Raw genomic sequence first — 20,732 nt, forward strand, 5'->3', positions numbered from 1 at the left:
CCATGTTGAGAGTGGTACATTTGGAGTTGGCTGTTGAGTGAGGACTCAGCAGGATCTGAAATCCCTCTGCTGCAGCCTGGGCACAGGAAGGATTTCAAAAACATGAAGGAATTAATGTGTGTTAACAGGGGTGTGTTTTCAGGTACTTCTCATCACTGACTATGAGCAGAATCTAGACCAGTACCCTTCGTGTTAAGCTAGGTGAAAGGAGTTCTTGGGATTTTGCTGGGAACATTTTTATAGACACACCTTCTTGTATTTTATGCCAACACCTTCTTGTATTTTAAAACAACTAGTTGCAACTTTAGGTTTAATGCAACTTGTATTTTAGAAGACACTGTGAACAAGAAGAGGGCCGTGTGTCTTGTGAACAAAAATCTATCTGACAAAAAACTCAGTTTCACTTACTGGTTTTATCCCTCTGTTCCCTCTGATATTGTAACCATTTAATTGGTTGGTAATAACTGAGGATATGTTACTCAGTCTTGAGTTACAAAGTTGGAGTAAGTATCCATTTTCTGTAGATTTAAGATACTGTTTATTTCTTCAAATTCTGACTTACCTGAAAAGCCCCCAGCAGAACAAAGTCTGCCACCTCTGTTTCCAGCTCACTTCTCCAGAGATGATGTGCAGCCTTGTGATACTTAAAACTATATTTTTAGCTGAACCATTGCCAACCCCCAAAGTGTAAACATGAGATAAATTGAATTTCAATTTAGAATTCTTTCTTTTTATTTTTTTTTTCCTTAAAAGCATACTACTTGGCCCAAGCTGCCTTCACCTTCTTCCTCGAAATGTTTTTTTGTTCCATTTGTAAAATAATTTAAGTGGCTTTTTGCAGTTGGCTCCTTAATGGTAAATCCTTGGAAAGAAAGAATACATAGTGCACATCATCTGCTAAGTTACATGCTAAATTTACCCATGGGAAAAACTGCCTTGCTTTTTCTCTTGTATTAGCTTTTCACAGAGCAGGAAATCAAGGTAAATAACAATTTCTGGTGAAAACATCCCACTCTTGGATTACAGGAATGTGGAATAAGACAAAAATATTTTACATGGAAGATAGAATTGTTAACACTCTACTTGTATGTATTCTGTTAGAGATGAGACTGTGTTTAAGCATCTTTGTACATCTCACAGGAAAGCCTGAAATGATTTGTTGAAAAATTAACAAGTTCAATTCATCACATTTAATGAACTCTTAAATCTGTATCAGCTTATCAAAGAAGACATTAATTGCAAGTTTAATTGACCAGCCAGATGTATCCTGATTTCTGTCCAGCAGCCTCTATTAAAACCACTACAAAACATGCAAAGCTCTTGATCTGAGGGAGATGAGAAGTTGCCCGTGCCAAATTCTGCTTTAGCAGAGAGATTTCCGTGGTGTTTTGGGCTGAGGCTGAGCAGATCTTCCTGCAGGGGCAGAGTGGTTTGTCCTGTGGTTTTACAGAGCTGGCTCCCAGGTGGGACAGGGCTGTCCCCGGGTGCTGGGAGGGCTCCTGGACCTGTCCCATGTTTCAGTTTCCTAGCTCTGAGGAGTTTGGGAGCTGCAGAGCTCCCAGAATAGGGAATCTCTGGGGATGGAACCACCCTCAATTTGTGCCAAAACCACACTTCTCATTGTGCAAGGCAGGTCATGACCAAACTCTGCAGCTTCCTCCTCGTTTCAGAAACCAGAGCTTGGCACTGGGCACACAGCTCTCAGGGTTTGAAGCCTTCTTGCAACAGTTGAACAATTGCCTACCATTTGCAGGGCTCTTTTTATTTTTTTTTTTAATTAAATGCATGAGAATCACATTTGTTTTTGAGGTAGAATTATTAAAAATAGCATGCCATTAATGCACAGTACCAAAACCCTGAAGCCTCTTCTGGTTTTTGAGTGCAGAATGAAAGCAGTATTAATTGCCAAGTTAGCACATGTAACAATAAACCTTCCTGCTCTTTTATGTCTTTTCTTGCTTTCATTCAGATTACTTCCTAAGGAGTTTCTTTCTCACTTCAGACTTGGATTTATTGTTATATTCATCACCCTTCTCATATCTTAAAAGTTTTGTTCCAAGTGCTGCCATGGTTTGACAGCACTGGAGGAGAATAACTCCAGTAATTGCAAAGAAGAAAGGAGTGGGGCCAGAGCAGAACTATGCCTATTGTGTTTATATTTGAAAGTGTCTTTATGAGCTTGGAATTGGGAGTCTTTTTATTTTAATCATAGCTGGAGAGCTCAGATGGAGACATTTCTGGAAGAAAATCAGGGGTAATACAATTTTCCAGCCTCCTTTGGCTGTGAGGTCATTAGGGACAATGCACTGGAACATCACACAGCTGGATCTTTCTTGGAAAAGTGTAAAAAGGCTTTGCAAGGTCCAGGCCATGTACAAAGGTGAATTTAGATTGGTTATTGAAATGTCTTCAGAGCAGTGGGTTTGATTTTTAGGATGGACCTCTTTAATACTTGGGGTTTTTTATGGTCTCTGGTGACGTTTGTGATTACAGATGCTGACGTCTGGAAGATCCTGCTCTGGCTTTAAAATTTTTATTTCTGTAGAGTAGAGGGTACTTGAATGTCTAGTGTCCCAAATGCTGAGCCTCCAAATTGAAGAGAAAAAAGGGAAGGATGAAGTAGTTACGTAATCTATCATATCCTTCTGGTTGGACTTAGTTCAAGTGGTTCTGTCAGTGGCGTGAGAGGAGAATGAAATGTGAGCAGTGAGTTGCACATGCCAAAAACCAAAAATAAAAAAGAGACTTTGTGCCACAGTCTCAGCTGGAGAACCTGCTTGGATATTTGGCTTGAGTGGTACATCCTGTTGCAGATGGAGTTTGCCATTGATAAGGAAGTAAGATATCTCTTACCTTGTAGGTGGGTGAAGTCCTCAACAGGACTCTACTGTGTTAGCAGTGCATTAAATGTTGTGTGCTCTCCTCTGTCCTGGGGCACAGAAGGGTCTGCAGGAGCAGTGGCTGTGCAGTCAGTTCCTGTGATCTTTTTCTTATTTGTGCAATTGGGCTACAGCTGGTTTATAACATGCCTGATGACTTACACTGTTTCTTAGATTTTTTTTTTTTTTTTCTCAAAATCTTGGAAAATTTCTCTTGAATGAGCTTTCTGGAGCTCAGGTATTCTACATTTTTGTCCACTTTCAGAAGCACTCAAGGAAAGGAAGCCCCAGCTTCACTGCATCACCTGTTTGAGTGTTTAGCTGGTCTTGTGGCTGCTTGGTTTTGTCCATGCACCTCTCAGCAGAATCTGCTCCAGGCTTTCCTGAATGCCCCCAGGGTGGGAGAAGATGCCCTCTTAGCTTTCCCCATGTCAGATTAATTCCATTTCCTTAGCCTGTCCTCATTTGACACGTGCTCTAGCCCCCTAATGATGGAATGCAATCACCATGCTTGTTTTCTCTTCCTCTGCAGCCTGAGTGAATATAGTTTTCCACTTTTTTTTTTTTTTTTTTTTTTTTTTAATGAAGACTAATCCCTAGAGGAGCAGGTATCCAGAATTTTCAGATTGGGATATGGATCAGGTACTTATTTTGAATATAATTACCTATCAAAGATAATAATCCAGAATATCTGTGCAAAAATATCTGGATAAAATGATTAAAATCCTGAAGATACATTTTAGATTTTTTTATCCTTTTTATTATAACTTCTTAGAATAAACAAAGAATTAAAGAACAATTGCAGGTCTTCTGCCTGCTTGTCACATGTAATAACCTACCATCATAGCTTGAAAACACAGTCATGTGTATACTTTCCTTCCATGTTTAAATTAAACTGAGGTATTATGGGCTAATTTGGATTTTACTTTTTCTGACTACGTTGGTCTGTGATCTTACATGATGCCTGAGTATTTATCAACAGGATTCAGTGGGGTGGATTTTTATCTTTAGTTATTTCGTTTGGTTTTCGTAGTTTTTTTGTTTGTTTGTTTGGGGTTGGTTTTTTTTTGGGGGAGGGTTTTGCTTTTGAGGTTTTTGTCTATTTTGTGACACTCTGTGTCTCTGCAGCCCAAAGCAAGGTGTGTAAGAGCCTCAACAGCACCCAGATCCCCTCCTGAGCATGACCCTAAATCCCCTGAACTGAAATAATTTCAGAGGGGTGGAAGATCCAGCTGTGGCCTTGCTGCTTGCAGAGGCAGTGTGCTTTCTCATGGAGGTCTGTGTTGGATGTTGAGTGCTCCTTGGTAAATTTCCACAGCAATTCTTGTGATTACAGAACAGGAATGATGTTTCTGACAGTTCTTGGCAGGTAGAGTAGTGGCAGCAGTGTGGGAGGTTAGCTCAGAGTGATTTAAAACAGAGACATGGATGGACCCTGTCTGTCAGCATCTCAGTTATTTCTTACATAATCTGTGGAAATGATGTTTCATAAGCTGGTGGTGACTTCCATTCAACTTCCTATTGATGTTTTCAGTCTCTGCTTGTAGAGTATCTTTTTACCAATTACCTGGGCAAATCTGGTTCCTCCTTCAGCAGTAATCCTGTATCACAGACTCAACTGCAGGGCTGGAAGGTTCCTCTGGAGCTGCTCCCCTGGGCAGGGGCTCAGGGATGTGTCCAGCTGGGCTGGGATGGCTCCAGACAGGGACACTGCAGCCCTCCCTGGGCAGCTGTTTGATTTTTGGACAAAGCACTGTGTGTTTGGCATATGTATGCGTATGACCCATGTAACTTCCAATATTGTGAGGGTCAGTGCTGTTTCAAATATGTTGAAATTAGAAATGCCTGGGAGATTTTTGTGCTCACACATGGCATAAGGGAAGGGGGGATAATTAAAATAGCTGGGAAATATCGTTAAGCATTGAGCTTGGATTTGCTCAAGCTGAATTTAGACTGTTACTTCTGCTTCTTCAAAAAATATGTCTTTGAATACGAAGTTTTCTACTGACTGTTTCCCCCATCAGCTTGATGCTAGAGAGGGGTTGTGATGCTGAGTGCTGATGGCAGTAGGCAGAGATTTGACAGAAGCACAATGGTTACGACTTCACTGAGAGATCGGGTAGGTGGGGAGCCTCTGCAAAAATATTACAGGAGAGACAGAAAAAAGTGCTTTGTGCTCAGAAGTTTTTGCTGCTGAAAATGAGAACGTTTTGTGTTCCTGTCAGTCGGGACAAGTACGATCAGACAGCACATGTCCTTTTGGAACAAAGAGCTGTGCAGTCATCTGGGGAGGCTGTGTGATGCACTGAGGGTGCTGGGGGTTCTCCAGAGGTTGTGGGAATGCTGCTGTTTGAACAAGGTGATAGCCCAGACTTTTGTGTTAGAATCCCAAAATTAATTCTTTCAAGACTATTCTGTCATCTTTTCCTTTGCTCTGCCTGTCCAGAATTCCTTGATTTCTTTTAGTCATGCTCTTCTTATTATTTAATTTATTGGTAATATTTTTTAAACACTTCAAGGTTTGTTTTTTTTTTTCCCCAAGTGATGCAAGGTAAAGTGGTAATAATCTCGAGTTATATAATGTGTAATACAGAAGTCAACTTTTCTGTCTGCCAACCTATTGTCTGGTGTTGCAAACTTGCTTTTAGAAGGCCCCTTTTAGTAAAAAGCCTTCTAAAAGGCTTTGTAATCCAAGAAGAAACTAAAATAGTATTAAGTGGTATCCTGAATGAGTGTGCTTGAGCTTGCTCAAAAAATCACCAGCAAGGGTATGTGCAAAAGTTGGATTTAATACTAAATTACAAAGCACAGCAGCAGTGGTAGAGTGAAGAATAGAGAATCAGAGAGGAGTGATGTGGCAGTCAGGAGGTGCAGTGATGTAAACACAGAGCTGCAGCTGCACAGCAGTTGAGACCAGACACAATAGTAAGAGATAGTGTTGAATTAAATGAGTAATTACTCCCTTTTTATTGTTTGCTTGTCCAGCTGTACGTTGTTGTATGAAGTGTAAGGCCCACACTGAAAGAAAATACAGAAAATTATCCTACCTGATGAGAAAGAACACAGATAATTAACATTTTATTTACAACTTGGCAAAAACATGGGTTATGAAATGCTCCATAATGCTTCAGAAACAGCTGTTTATCCATCATGGGGTGTAATAGAAACAGCATTATTTCATCACTGTTCATGTAGTATGGCAGATACTGGGCAGGGTTTTCCTGTGCTTTGTTTTGTGGTGTTATTGTTGCCTTGGTTGGTTTGTTTGTTTGTGGTTGGTTTTTGTTGCTGTTTGATTTTTTTTTCTCCTGTTGTTGTTGGTTTGGTTTTGATTTGGTTTGGCGTGTTTGGGGTTTTTTTTGTTTTGTTTAATGTGCTTGAAGCTCTGCAAGGAGAGAGACTTTTGCTGGTTGGCATAATCCTGAGTGGAGGAGCTGCTGATTTTGGGGACAGCCTTGTGCACCCTTACCAGCTGTCTGTGGCACACCTCTGATGGGGCCAGACCAGTGTGACTCCCAGCATCATGTTCTGTACAGCTCCTGCAAAACACGTCTTGGATAAAAGCAATCTGAGCTGAGAACAAAGAGCCACCAGTATCGTATTAGGTAGATCATAATGAACAGACAGCTGAACATACTCGAAAATAAACAGTGACCTTAGTCAAGTGTTCCTGTATATATTTGAAATATACAAATATATATCTGTATATATAAAGGAAAGTAAACATTGCTAGATATGTGGGCAAGATACTGTGGTGGCACTGAGGAGCTGTGGGACCCGACAGCTGCACAAAGCACTGCAGTTCCTTTAAGCAGTGCTGGTCCCTGGGTAGGAGCTGCCCTGTGCTGGCACTGTGATAGGATGGTTTGATGATCTACTTGATAATCTCAGCCTTGCACTGTGCTAGAAAGAGATTTTAAAGATAGGTGTGTACATATTGATTGTCATCAATCATGTTAAAACTAGTAAACTCTACAGTCTTGGGGTATTGAATGGAAAGAACTTCTACATCAGAGGTCAGGGCTTCATTTGCCCTCCACGTGTTTGTTCACGGCCATAAATGATGGAGAAATGGGTGCATGCCAGGGGTTTCTCTGCCATGTTGTGAGTTGTTCTTTCTAAGGCTCTTTGTGGCCGCCTCAGCCTCACACCCTGTGAGTGGGCTGGGGTTGTCCTCTCTGGGGCTGCCTCTGTGGGTGCTGCTCCCGGGGCAGTGCTGAGCCCAGAGCATCACCTCATCCCACAGGGGCCCTGCTGCCAGCCCGAGTGCTGCTCTCCAGAGCTTGGTATGCTCTGCAAGAGCACTTCCCTGTGAATCACGCTCTGCACAGCAGCTCTGAGGACGTGTGAAGATGTGAAATAGCCTGCCTGAGATCAAGCAGGTACAGGATCTGCGTCTTCCCTGTCCACAGAGCCAGCTCCTCTGCAATTGAGGGAAATTAAATTGACGTGCTGGGATTGTCTTATTTCAGTGTCGACTATTGCTCATCCTGGCTATTCCCAGGTGCTAATAATAAATAATTTCCTAGCAGTTTTTGATCCTTTCTACTTTCCAAGATATGAGTGCAGTGTGTTTCATCCCATTCTTCAGATAGCCAGATGGAAGAAGCCTGAAGAAGATTTCTATTTGTGAGTGCAGAAGCTGCTGGAATACAGCTGTGCTTGTGTTTTATCCTGTGATATCTAATTCTGCCCTGGCAGAGGGGATGCAGTCTCATGCAGAGCCTGCACAGCCCTTTGCTTTTTTCTGTCCTCCTTACTCCATTTCTTTGGCAGCTCCTGCCTCTGAGTTCCTAAAGCTAAAAGAATGTTTTCTTAGAATTCCTTGGTTCCAGGCTCTAGGCTTGTCAGTGTGGTTGGAGTTCTTTTCAGATGTAGTTCTTCCTGAGAAAGTCAGAAAATGTGTTGAGAAATGCTGGTAGTTTGGATGGAAAAAGGCAAGCAAGGAGTTTTCCTCAAGTTTTTCTCTGTGTGTGTGCGTGTTTGTATATGTACCATGCCTGTGAGTAGGCAGATACACATATATGTGTGTATGTATATTGAAGTGTGTCGGAGTTGCTTCTGGGCTTTTCAGCATCCTCTGGCATTGAGGAAGGGTTTGGGATGGGGCATTTTGGAAGCTGGAGGTGCTGTGGGGTGGTGTCGTTGTATGTAACATACTGATAACACCACATGGTGATTTCTGTTTGGTTTTCGTGGACAGCAGACATTTGTGTCAGATATTCAGAGAAGGTGACTGTGCTGCTGGCTTTTTGCAGCAGCAGTCTCCATCTCTGGCATCTGAAAGCTGCTCAGATCAAGCGTGGGGAAACACTTGACTCTGCCTGCAGAAAAAGCTGTGCTTCTAAAAATGTGTGTGCTTGGTGCCAAAAGAACAACTGCTTGGAAATGTCCCTGAGGCTTTGCCAGAGAAGCTGCTGCAGCTCTGTGCCAAGGCTCACCCAAAAAGGGAGGATGGATCTCCATTTCCACAGACACACTCAGAACTGAGCCCCCTTGATGCCTCAGGTTTAGCTTTTCTATTTTTCTCATTCTGTGCTGCTTTAGTGAGTGTCTGGGCTTCATATTAGGGGATGCTGAGCTCTGTGCACAGAGCAGGGACACAACAATTCCTGCTCCAGCTGGGCACCAAGGACAAATGATCCAAACCTCAGCCCAGGAGCACAAACAGCGTGGGCTGGAGAGAGAAAAACAAGCAGGATGGGACTGATGGGCTGGAGCTGGAATGGGACAATGAACTCCAAGGTGCCAATGGAGCAGAACTGATCCCAGGGAGAGCCCCGGGAGCGCTCGTGCATTTTGGGACCATTTGGGTTCATCTTGGGTTCATTTTGGTACCATTTTGGGTCATTTGGGTTCATTTTGGGGCTATTTTGGTTCATCTTGGGTTCATTTTGGGACCATTTGGTTTCATTTGGGTGCAGGCCTGGCTGGGCTCTGGTGCTGCCCAAGGTGGATCCATGGAGGAGATCCTTTAATAAATCCCTGCTTTATTCCTTAGCTCTGTCCAGCCTCTGTTCACGGCAACCTTGTTAAGGCATCACCCTGAGCTAGGAGAGGCTGGCTAACAAAGGTAACCCAGTGGTGACAAGTGAAGGAAATGCAGTTTCTGCCAAGCGTGGTGGTAAGGGAAGGTGACACAGTGTGCTTGGATATCTGAAAGGACTAATGCATTCAGGTTGCCTCGCCCTGCTGGGCAGTGCTGGCATTTTTTCCCTGCAGTGACAGACTGGTCATCCCAGCTGAATAAACTATGAGGCATGCAGAGAAAAGAGCAGTTTGAATAAATTGTATGGGGAAAAGAAAATTAAATCATTTATGCTTTACTGATCTGTGCTTAGCATTCAGAAGTAAAAACTTCATACTAAATTTTAGGAGCAGACACCTTCCCAAATTCTGCATCATTTTGGTCTGTGCACCTCTACAATTAAAGGAGAATGGGCATGGCAGGATAAAGGTAAAATTGTGCAGTTTCTTGCTTTCCTTAGGAGGACTTGCTGAGCTTTAAGGAAACTCAGTTTGGTGGTGTCTTTTTACAGTAAGTCTTTCTTTACTTTATGCCTGTTTAATTGTGAAGTGTAGAGCAGCAGTGAAGTGGTTTCTGCTTTATTCAGCCAAGTGCAGTTAGCTCTTGTGCTTAAAGCAAGCTCATTCTTACTAAAAGATTTTACTATTTTTTAGGTATCTTGAGTCCGCTTCTGTAAATTAGTTTTATTTGTGTTGTTTCCTTTTAGCTTCTAGCATTTTCATAAATGTTTTTCTTAAGAGACCTTTCTGTCAAACTGAGAGGTCTCTTTTAAATATTTTTCCTACAGCACTTGTTAAGCCACGAATTTTAAGTTGATGCATCGAATTGTCAGATAAATAGAGGAATTAAACCCAGCAGTGTTGATCGTTTTTCACTTTGCCAGCAGGGTGACAGATAAATCAGTCCCTCCAGTAACAGCAGCACAGACGGTGTAGGTTAGGATGCACGTGTTACATTATACATTATGACATTATTTATTACAATATTGCATTATTCCATTATTTATTGCATTATTGCAGTGCAGTGTGCCTCTGTGTGTTGCAGGGTCCCATCCTTTATTCAGCTGTTGTGGGCACACTGATTTCAGACCCTTGGCTTGTGGATTTCTCTCTCGGGGTGCTGATGATCAGGGTGTGATCCCAAGAGAGATTGTAGAGAGTCTTTGCTTCCCTTAGCCCAAATGCAGCCAAAGAAGGAGCCTGGAATGCTTCTGATTGTGCTTTCAAGGTTGTTTATTTCTCCTTATTGATAATTTTTCTCAATGACCTGCCGAGGTCCGCCAAGTAAGAAGCCATGGCAGTCTGGCCTCGAGTCCTTGGTGGCTCCCACCTTATATACTCAAAACTGCATGTCTATGTTTACAATTTCTTCACCAATTCCCATCACCTATGTTAGACTGTGAATATCTACCTTAAACCAATAGAAAAGTGTCACCATCACACCAAGGCATGGAGGAGAAGACAAAGGAGAAGAAGGCCAGGGCATGCCCAAATTCCTCCATCTTGTACCCCCTTGAACCCCTTACCTTAAAAATCAAAAAAATTATATTTTTTACCCTGTGTTAATTCAAATATCACACTACTCAAACCCTTGTGGCTTGTAATTCCTCATAGAGAGTTGGCAGTTTTCTCCACGGGCTAAAATCAAAGCCACAGGTGTTTTTGACTTCGTGCCAGGGTCTGGAGCCAGCCAGGGCAGCCAGAGGGGTGTGCTGGACCCGACACTGGCTGTGGGTGGTGGCTGTGTCCTTGGCAGGTTCTGTAATTTATCTCTGAGCACCGAGTGCCAGGGCTGGGAGGAGCAGGGTGCCCTGGTGGGGGCACGGCGGGTCCGTCCCTCCCTGGGCACTCAGAGCCCAGTCCAGGGGTGCAGAAGGACTGGGCAGGGGTTGAGTTGATCTCTGACGGGCTCAGGGACTGAGGGCATGGCTTGTTTTCAGGGAGCTGGGAAGAGCTGAACCGCAGCTCATCTGTAGCTCCTGACAAGAGTGATGTTTACAGAGGCTGATGGTGAATTGACTTCTGATTTAAACAGGCATTGGTGGCTGGAGAGATAAAATAAGCATCGACTCCTCACCCTGCCTATAATCAGGAAAATGGCCTTCGGTGGTCATCTTGCTGCACAAAGGACACACATGAAAACCTTCTGCAGCAAACTTTGTTTTCATGCATCTTGTTAAAAATTCAGGGTTTTTTGCGCATTGGATCTGTAACTTCCCATTTTTTTTACTTTATCTAAAATATCAGGTGCATACTCTTTAGTCAGAATGTCATATATATAGTTGATGTTGCTGTATCTACAATACAGATATTAAAATATTTTAAGATCTTGCAGATCACTGAGTTAATATTTTTAAGTTAGTGAATAGTTTTGAATGTTTCTCATTCATTGAGTTGACGAACAAAAGTGCCATCAGAAGTCACTGAACATATACTGATTGTAACTATCATATTCCAGGGTTTATGCTAAGGAGTTGGATACATTTGGGTATAAAAGGGAAGAAAATCACAAAAGCATTGAAGAAAATTACACCAGTTAATGATTACAAAGCAAAGCAGGTGTGGCACAAGCCATCCAGTGAAATGGAAAGCCTTCCTTTTTGACTTCCATTCTGCAAATCACCTCTGCAGACCTTGTTAAGCCTTCTTTTTCTGTAGTCATTGCTGTGAAAATATAAAGAGGCAGAAATGAAGAATAAAATCTGTGTGTAAAAATACTTCTCTAAGTCCCTGCTCACACATGGTCAGCAGCAAGGCCCTTGTGTCTTTGAACGCTGACTCAGAGGTGCTCTGCCGGTGTGGGAAATGGATTTGTAGAGATTTTGAAGGACTGTGTTGTATGAACTTGTCTCACCATTCAGTGTCCATCCACAAACTGCTTCAGAAACTGAGACTTGACAAATCAAATTAAAATAAACTATGGATCATGGTTAGGTGACTTGTTTGGAGGATGGAGCTTTGCACCTTGGCTAAAGGAGGTTTGCAAAATAGGTTTATTATTGTTTGTTCGTGGCATCAATAGCGGTAGTGCCTTGTGTACTTCACTGTGCACGGTGAATGATGAACAAGGCCATCAAGGAAGTGTTTTCTGTCCAAGAGAGAGGGGCAAATGTGGGAAATGGATTTGTAGAAAACTCTCAAAGCCTGACAGAAGGCTCACATCCCTATGCAAACCTCGAGACCAGAAATGCTGACTTAGAAATGCCATGGAGTAGGACAGGTACTGCTGAGAGAGAAATGGAGCTAGAAACAACTTTCAGAAGGTGGACTTACAAATAACACTGGGTACTTTGGAGAAACAGAGCCATGAAAGATGCACTGCAGTGGGACCCATGAGGGGTAGTTTTAGATGATTGGCTTTAAGGCATCTACAGCGTGGTGTGCAAAAAGCTGATGGGCCAAGAACACTTATAGTGTTTGTAATTAGGAAGTGGTAATTTCTGATTGTGGTGGCATGAATTAAAACATCTGTATTGTCTCACCCTTCTCATGAGACTGAAAATGGAATGAAAGGTTTTAAAACACCTCTCAGCTGTCCCATCCCTGGGTCAGAAAAAGGTATTGTACAACACAAGGGGAAAAAGCAAGGGATAAAACAGCTGACTGGGTTGGTGTTTTCCTTTGCTTGAAAGATATTTGCTCATCTTGAGAAGGGCTGGGAAGAGGGGAGTCCCAGAGAATATAAAAACTGAAAATGTAATTTGGTCAGTCAGTTGAAGGCAGAAAAGTATCACAGAATATGTGCTGAGACAAGTCTGGTTAGTTGGACACATGTTGTAGAAATTAAATCTTATTTTTGAGAGCTGGGCCTCAGAGATGTATTGATCCTTTCAGGCGGGGGTGTGTGTAATGTAAGGCAGAAAATCTGAAATTCCTGTGAAGTTGGAAAGCCCTGCTGTAAGGGTACTGATTAACTTCCATGCTGTAATACCTGCACAGTGCCTCTCATTGGCACAATTCCAGTCTTCTCAAGGCACTTGGCTTATTTGCATCCCACAGGGGTGTGAGAGTCAGTGGAAACCCTGAGGCCAAGTAGGTTTTTTGTGTGTCTTTTCACTGGAGGTTTCTCCTGGCCCGTGGCTCAGTGCTCACTGTGTAGCTGTGTAAATCTGCTCAAGGTTCTCCTTTGGGGTTTTTTAACCAGCTTGTCTGTTCAGTGCTTATCAACAGCTTTATAAATTGCAATGATAAGGCAGCATCTAATCTTAACTTCAGCCACCAGGTAGGGAAAAACAGGCAGCGTGGAAATGTTTGCATTTAGTAAAGTTTGGTGGTGCTGTTGAACTGGGAGGAACTGCTGATATACCTGATGTAACAACTGCTGGCAGGAGAGGGTTATCAGTAATAACATCCTTGGCTGCATAGGCTGCAGTAAGACTAAAAGAAATCCAGCCCTTTAGTTCTACAAGGAACAAAATCTTCCAAAGGATAATTAAATATGGAGTGGGATAACAGCTTAAGTTTGTTCGTCAGGAGACTTTAAGAAGTGATAAGGCAAGTACTTGGTATGGTTGGTGAAGATGTGTTAGTATCTACATTGCATATGTTAGGTATGTTAGACCACCTCTTTTGGCTGTGCTTGCTGCTGTTTGGCTTTGCTTTATTTGGTTAGAAAAAACATTTTAAAAAATACAGCATGCTTGAAAATGTTTTCACCCTACTTTAATACCTCATTTCTTAATTCTTTACCCATTCAACTCCTAACAAAGCAAAGACAAAAGAAAGTGCACCTTTGTAACCGCTTTCATGAAGGGAGTGTAAAAACCTGAGAGTCAAATATTTTTTTTCTTTGCAGGTTACAGGATGACAGAATTAGGATAGAAAGGATGGAAAACCTCAATTTTGAGTACAGCCATGCTTTCCAGAGGGTTACTGACTTCTATGCAAAAGAGGTGCCTGGTACTGCAGGTATGTTTGTTCAGATTTTTATGCAAAGGAAGTGCCTGACATTACAGGTCTTTCATTCCAAATATCTTTGAAGCATGCACCCTATTAGCCTTTACATTCATGTAGGCTTTTGGCCACCTTTGCTTCATTTTCTGCACAGTGGGATCTCATGTTGAGCTTGGAGGAAAAGGAACATTATTTAAATAGAAATGAAATAGGGCTACCATTACTTCTTTTCATAGCTTGAAGGTGTGTGTTTAGACAGATTTAAATTTAAATGTGCATAACAGCTGAGGGGGATTACTCATCATCTGAAATATTTCTCAAGAGTTCACTGAATCCCAGGGTATTTGGGACTGGAAGGGCTGTCTGGAGATGATCTGGTCCATCCCCTGCCCAGGCAGGCTCCCCTAGGCAGGGGCACAGGGACATGTCCAGCTGGGGCTGGGATGGCTCCAGACAGGGACACTCCAGCCCTCCCTGGGCAGCTGTTCCAGGGCTCTGGAACAGCTTTAAGATTGTAAAAATTCTTTGTTTTTTAGTTTGTGTAGCTAAATAAAAAGTTTGGAATGTTTTAGAATGTGTTTTTAAGGTTGGTTATTTTTCCTTATTTATAACAACATTCTTTTTTTGACTTGTTGAGCTCTGGCTAGCAAGGAGACTGTGGTATTTTTATTTTCCCTCTTGGGCGGTGTTTACCTTTTATATCAAAAGTTACGTATAGTTTGTTTATATTAATTTGCTAATATCTATCATCTATGTTAGACAGTGTGTCTTTAATAGAAAAGTGTTACCATGATACTAAGACATAGAAGACAAGGAGAAGGAAAAGAAAGCTAAGACACACCTAAATTCTTCTATTTTGACCCCTTAAATCTCAAAATTTTCTAAAAATTCTAAAGATCTCAAAATTCTACTTTTCCACTTTGTGTTAATTCAAATATCACACTACTTAAGCTCTTATTTATAGCTTACAATTCTTCATACAAGGTTAGCAGTTTTCCACAAACTAAAAGCAAAAGCACAAATGTTTTTGACTTTGTGCTAAGGTCTCTGGGCCCATTGCCAGGGTCTCAAGACAGCCAATGCAGCTAAAAAGATGTCCTAAACTTGAACACTGTCAGTTTTCTCCTCTTTAGACTAAACAGGCTCAGCTCCCAGTCTCTCCTCATAAGAGATGCTCCAGACTCTTAATCATCTTTATGGCCTCCACTGGACCCTCTACAGCAACTCCCTGTCTTTCTTGAATCTGGAGCCCATGACTGAACACAGCACTCCAGATCTGGCCTCACCTGGACATGGCAGAGAGGCAGGATCCCCTCCCTATCTTGTCCATGCTCTTCCTGATGCATTCCAGGATCCCACTGGCCCTTCTGGTCCCCAGGACACTCTGTCAGCTCATGGTCAACTTGCCATCCACCAGCACCCTGAGGTCCTTCTCCACAGAGTTGGACTCTTGTAGGTCATTCCTAATCTCTTCTGGTACTTGGGGTTATTCCTCCCCAGCCACAGGACCTGTAGCTGCCCTTGTTGAACCTCCTTAGGTTTCTCTCTGCCCAGCTCTCACAAACACAGTGTCCCCTTGGTGAACACGATGTCCCCAGTCCCTGCTGGCCACTCCTGGTGACCTCTCCTTCCACAGGCTTGGTGGTGACCTGCAGAGCCACCCGGGTGGTGACCTGCAGAGCCACCTGTCCCAGCACCTTCCCAGGGATGGAGCTGTCTCCTGGGAATATCCTGGGCCCTCCTTCTTGCCCTCTTTGAAGACAGGAGTAACCGTCTTGTTAACTAAGTTCTAAAGTTCTTGCAGGTGTTACCTGAGAACAGCTTTAAAAAGCTGAATCCCTGAAAAAAATTGAACCGTGTGCAATTTTAAAAATACCACTTTATGCTGTGGTGTTGTGGAGTGAGTTTTCCTGCTGTTGCAGCTGGAACAGGCACTGTAGTAGAGCACTGTGCACAAAAATGAAGATGTCAGAATTCCATTCTTAGTTTGTATATTCAGAAGTTTTGTTATGTCAACAGTTAGTAATTTTTTATGAAGAAAAACCCACAGAGTCAAATGTTTTCTGTTTCTTAATGTGTTTACACTGTTGCAATTCTGCATTATTTGGAACCTTGTTAATTTGGAGCCTTGCTTTATGTTGGTTTATAGACATCATAAAACACTGTATCTACATTACAGATTTCTGTTAGAATAACTTGAAAAGCAGATTATGCTTTTTCTACAATATCTTAGTAGTACACAGTGAGTTAACCACAAAATAAACATTTGACAAGAAAATTTTTTTTTTTTAGGTCCTCAAAACCTATCTGTAATACTAAGCTTGGATAAGCCTGTTATTTGCTCTCTGGCAGCAGTAATTACGTATCTCAAAGAATTTAATTTGGAAAAGATGCTTTACAATCCAAGGTAAGTTGCCTTATATAAATTTCCAATTCAAAGCACCACTTCTTGCAAAATTTAGCAGACAGTGTCCCTGATTGTAATGAAAAACTTGCTGGTGATAAACATAGTCTTTGTAAAAATTACACCTTACATTTGACTTCCTAATCAGAAGTGAAAGAATCGAGTGGTTTCTTTGAGGGAGGGGTGTTTCAGGGAAACCTTTTTGAAGTATGTTTGTGTAGACATTAGTGTCAGTGCTGTGAATGAGCATGTACTGCTGCCAGGTGTTACTGAAAACAAACAAGGTGCAAAAACTGGTAGATACTAGGGAAAAAATTTAAAGTTTGTTTATATCATCTGTTGCATCCCAACCTCAGTTTAAGTGTTTAACCAACATATAGGGCTTTTCTGGGCAGCCTAAAAAACCAAAAAATTGCTGTTGCAACTTAGCTTTGCAGATGTCGTTGCAGTTTGCCAGCAGTGTGTAAATAATATTTTCTTTCTGTAGCTCTGGAGGCAGGTACAAACTCTGTGTTGTAATGATCAGGCAGCACTCAGCAGGTCTGTTTCAACTGCTGAATCTAGTTACCAGTTTTAAAAAAACTGTTGAACACATCCTGGCTTTCTGGAAAATCCCTTGGCTGGACTCAGGGGTAAGTAGGAGTGGGGAGAAGGATCATGGCAAAAGCTGTTGCTAGAGCACCACTACTTGTGCAAAGTTACTGCAAAACACACAGACATGGATGTAACCTTGTCACCTCCTAAGCAGTCCCATTGCTTGGGTGTATTTGACATGCTGAGATGAGTACTCAAGATTTGTGACAGGCCTATGCAGGTGGAATCAAATGAAAATGGAAAGATGTCACTGCTAAAGCTTCTCTTAGCCTGTCTTCCATGAGTATAAAACATTGCTGTCCCACCTGGCTTAGCTTTGGAAATATCACTGAGGCTTATTGAATAAAACAGCTTTATCTGTCATGGATCTGCTGCAAAATATTCTCCCAGTTGTCTCAGTATTCCTCTGTCCCATAAGTATGCAGGATTTAATAAAGTCAGTCTGGCTGCAAACTGGAAACTTAGAAGTATTTCATATCTTTTGTACATCAATCACATGTTGTGTGGGATTCTGAGAGTTTGAAGCCCAATTTTGAAGGGCTCCCTGCATTACCAGTTTAGATTACCAGCTGCATTTAAAACTATTAAACACTTTCCCAGGTGTCCACCAAAATATTTGGAAATTATACAGGTGTTCTGAATTTTGGGATGGATTTCTTAAGATGCCCTTCTCTCCAAGTTGTATTTGAATGTTAACAAAAGGTTTGATGTGCTCAAGGAGCTGATGGGGAAAGAGTTCCTGTGGCATCTTCCCTGCTGATCTGTGGTGCTCCTGCACTGTGGTGTGCCTGCTTATCTTCTTTGACTGCCTTCTTTTTTTTTAAATAATTGTTTTTTTTAATATGCTGGCATAGGTGGAGAAATCTTGTAGAACTTCTGAGGAAGAAAATGAATTCCAAGGAAATGCCATTTCTTGGTCAGCTGGCGGGTCACTGCTGTCACAGTGCCCTGTGTGCAATCACACAGGAGGTGAATGTTCTTTCAGATGGAGAAAATGTGAAATCCATCTTTTATGTGGAAGTAATTCTTTAGCAGAGGACAAGTATAATTATGTGAAGGGTTATGGAGCAGAATTCAGTTACATTTGTAACAGCTGCTTCCTAAAATCAAGTACATTATATACTGGGAAGGAAAAGCACTAAATCTTAGCATTGGCATTTGCCTGCTGATGGTTGCTCTAATGGATGTCTGGGGATGAAATGAACATCTGAGGGAAAAGGCAAAGAAATACTTAATAGCTGGGTGAAGTTCTGTGAATAAATAAAATAACATTTCTTAAGATAACTTTGTGGTCAGGAGCTTGGATTCTGATGTATTTCTTTCTAAAGCCTTTGTGCTTCAACTACCCAATGCTGAGTTCCACTTTCTGCTTGTGGTGTTTCATGGGGATCGACAGACTGAGCCAAATATTCAGAAAAAAACAACTTCAATATTTTTTTCCTAATGCCAGTGAAATGCTGTCTAAATACTGAACAGTGAAAGACTTAAGCGAATTATGTCAGGCTCATTAATGTCCTGAATTAGGAAATAGAAGAGAAATAACTTCCATTGCATTGTCAGGCAGCTTGAAATTCCTAGAAGAATTCAGGTCAGTGAGCACATACAGATGAGCATGAAGTGGGAGTTGTGAGGTGGTTTTCAGTTGGTTAATGTGTCACAGGTCTGGATGAAGACCTGTTTGATAGGAAGAAAAATCCATTACACCTTTGTACCTTCTTTGGACAGTCTTCTCCCAGCTGAAAAAAATTCCATTTCAGTTTAGTAGGAAGAGTCATGAGTTACCATGTGAGTCAAGGAATCCTCAGTAGTGGGGGGAAGCAGATTTTGCTCTAATATTTTGATGAAGCTTTTAAATATACTTGTAAGATCCTCAAAAAAAAGCAAAACATTACAAAGAAATAAAGATTTCTGCTGCAGCAGGAGCCCAAGCTATGGCTAGGCTGATTTAGAGTTCCAGCAGCAAGTAAAAATAGATTAATAATGAATGGTACAAGTTTTTGTTAATCTGTGTGTTCTAATACCTTTGCATATGGAGAGACCTTTATTAAAGGCTTTTGTCAAGAAGTTAGTACGCACCTATGAGAGGTTTTTAAGTACATTTGAGTATCTGGTTTTGTTTGAAAAAATGATCACTGGCATAGGAGTTGCTGAGGAAATGTGTTGTGTTGTATTCTAATTTTACTTCTGTGTTTTCCAGCATGTTGGATATGGAGGAGAGAGACTTTGTAGATAGAAGTTTGTAAGTTTTGAACAGTGATGGATGAACTTCAAGAAATGCAGGAAATCATACACAAAACAAAAAGGGATTCATATCAAAAGTTCTAGCCCCATGGAAATGCTCACTAATGAATTTAAACCTGGTTAATTAAATACAAAACAGTCTTGGACTTGACATCCTTTGCTACACAGATTGTGGTAAATATCTTTGGTATGAAACCTAAAGAAAACTAGTGCTTCTGGAAAATGAAGAGACTTGTTTTTACTTCTTAAAGCTTTTAGGGGTTCCTGCATTTCTTCTTGTCTAAGTTCATTTAGTGGTTTATTCACTGCTAGAGATGTCAAAGACATAGACCCTGGAGCTCTGTAAAAGGTAATTGAGCAAAGAAAACCTGTTGCTTTCAGGGTGCCTTGCAGCTTTTCTCAGAAACATTAGAGATTTGGAAAATTAAAGTAGTTGAAAGTTCCTGATCTAAATAGCATGAAATCACTTAGGCTGAGATACTGAGTATGAAATTAAATGTATTATCTCCTATGGAAGAAATAATGAACACAGCACATTAAAACCACCATTCACTGCAAGCTTTTCGAGAGGTAAAGTCACAGAATGCCAGGCTGGTTGGGGTCAGAAGTGACTTTCAGGTTTCTCCAGTGCCACCCCTGCCACGGCAGGGACACCTTCTGCCATCCCCCAGTGTCCAGCCTGGCCTTGGACACTGCCAGGGACCCAGGGGCAGCCCCAGGGAACAGTTCCTGCGTGAAACGAAATCTATCCTACCTTAGTTTAAAGCTGTTCCGCCTTGTCCTAACTGTCTGGGTAGAAAGTTGTTCTCACTTTTTTTTATAAACCCCTTAAGTACTGAGAAAATGACACAGATGATCCAGTTTCTCCAGTTACACATAATTACTGAAGTCTGGGGATGTGCTTTGCTGTCCTGAAGCAGAACAGTAACCTTTCCATACTCATCATTGTGTGGTCCTGCTCCGAAAAAGTAATTTTATGGACAGGAGCCTCATTTTCATGAGTGTTCCCTGTAAGATTCCTGAAGCTCCCTGGAAGCTTCTGCTTGTTTACTCTTTCCCTTCCTCTTGCCCCTGCCTTGCCACGCTGCTGTTGTGGCCTTGCCAGCTGTTTCCACAGCTTGGGCTGTGTGCTGCTGGAGTGCTCAGGCTGTTGCAGGGCTGTGCTTGGAAGCTGGGGTCACAGTTTCACCTACAGGAGGAGTTTTGGCCTCGTGGTCCTGCCCCAGAGATTTCTGGATTGCTGTCAGCAGTGCAGGGAGGGCTGTCAGCAGCACAAGGCTTGTGCTGAGACCTTTGCTGCAAAACCAGCCCTCATTTAATAGTTACCTACAACCTCCTCCTGTCATTTGGTCTCTAAATGCCTTATAAAGAATGTGTTGTTTTTTTTTTTCACATTTTTATCAAGTTCTGATCCCAAACTGAAGGAAGATGAGTGGGTGGAAGCAAAACATGTTCTGTGCTGTGACATGTGGAATTGTTGGTTGGGCATATCCTGCAGTTGATCTTGGCTGTTACTCATGTACTCTAAACTCTCAATTACCACGATTAATAGCAGGGTGAAGTAACTCCGATAAAGAAAACACCTGGGTAATGTAAGACACACATAATTTATGCTGTGAAAACAACTCCAGCTTGTCTGATCTGAAAGAACTGTAAATACACTGTGAAAGAAGGGTAAATGCACTGTGCAGTGG

General features: G+C 41.9%; 1 protein-coding gene across 4 annotated transcripts in view; it reads left to right on the forward strand.

The window, feature by feature from the left end:
* MSH3 (mutS homolog 3) overlaps positions 1–20,732 on the forward strand; it is a 94,148-nt gene that overhangs the window by 20,173 nt on the left and 53,243 nt on the right. For all 4 annotated transcript variants that reach the window (XM_085566389.1, XM_085566386.1, XM_085566388.1 and 1 more), the window contains exons 9-10: positions 13,702–13,814; positions 16,092–16,206. In XM_085566389.1, coding sequence (XP_085422515.1) covers positions 13,702–13,814; positions 16,092–16,206 — 228 coding nt within the window. The remainder of the gene's footprint in view (positions 1–13,701; positions 13,815–16,091; positions 16,207–20,732) is intronic.

Source organism: Lonchura striata, chromosome Z (genome assembly GCF_050655825.1).
Source record: "Lonchura striata isolate lonStrDom1 chromosome Z, ASM5065582v1, whole genome shotgun sequence".
In the NCBI taxonomy this organism is placed as follows: Eukaryota; Metazoa; Chordata; class Aves; order Passeriformes; family Estrildidae; genus Lonchura; species Lonchura striata.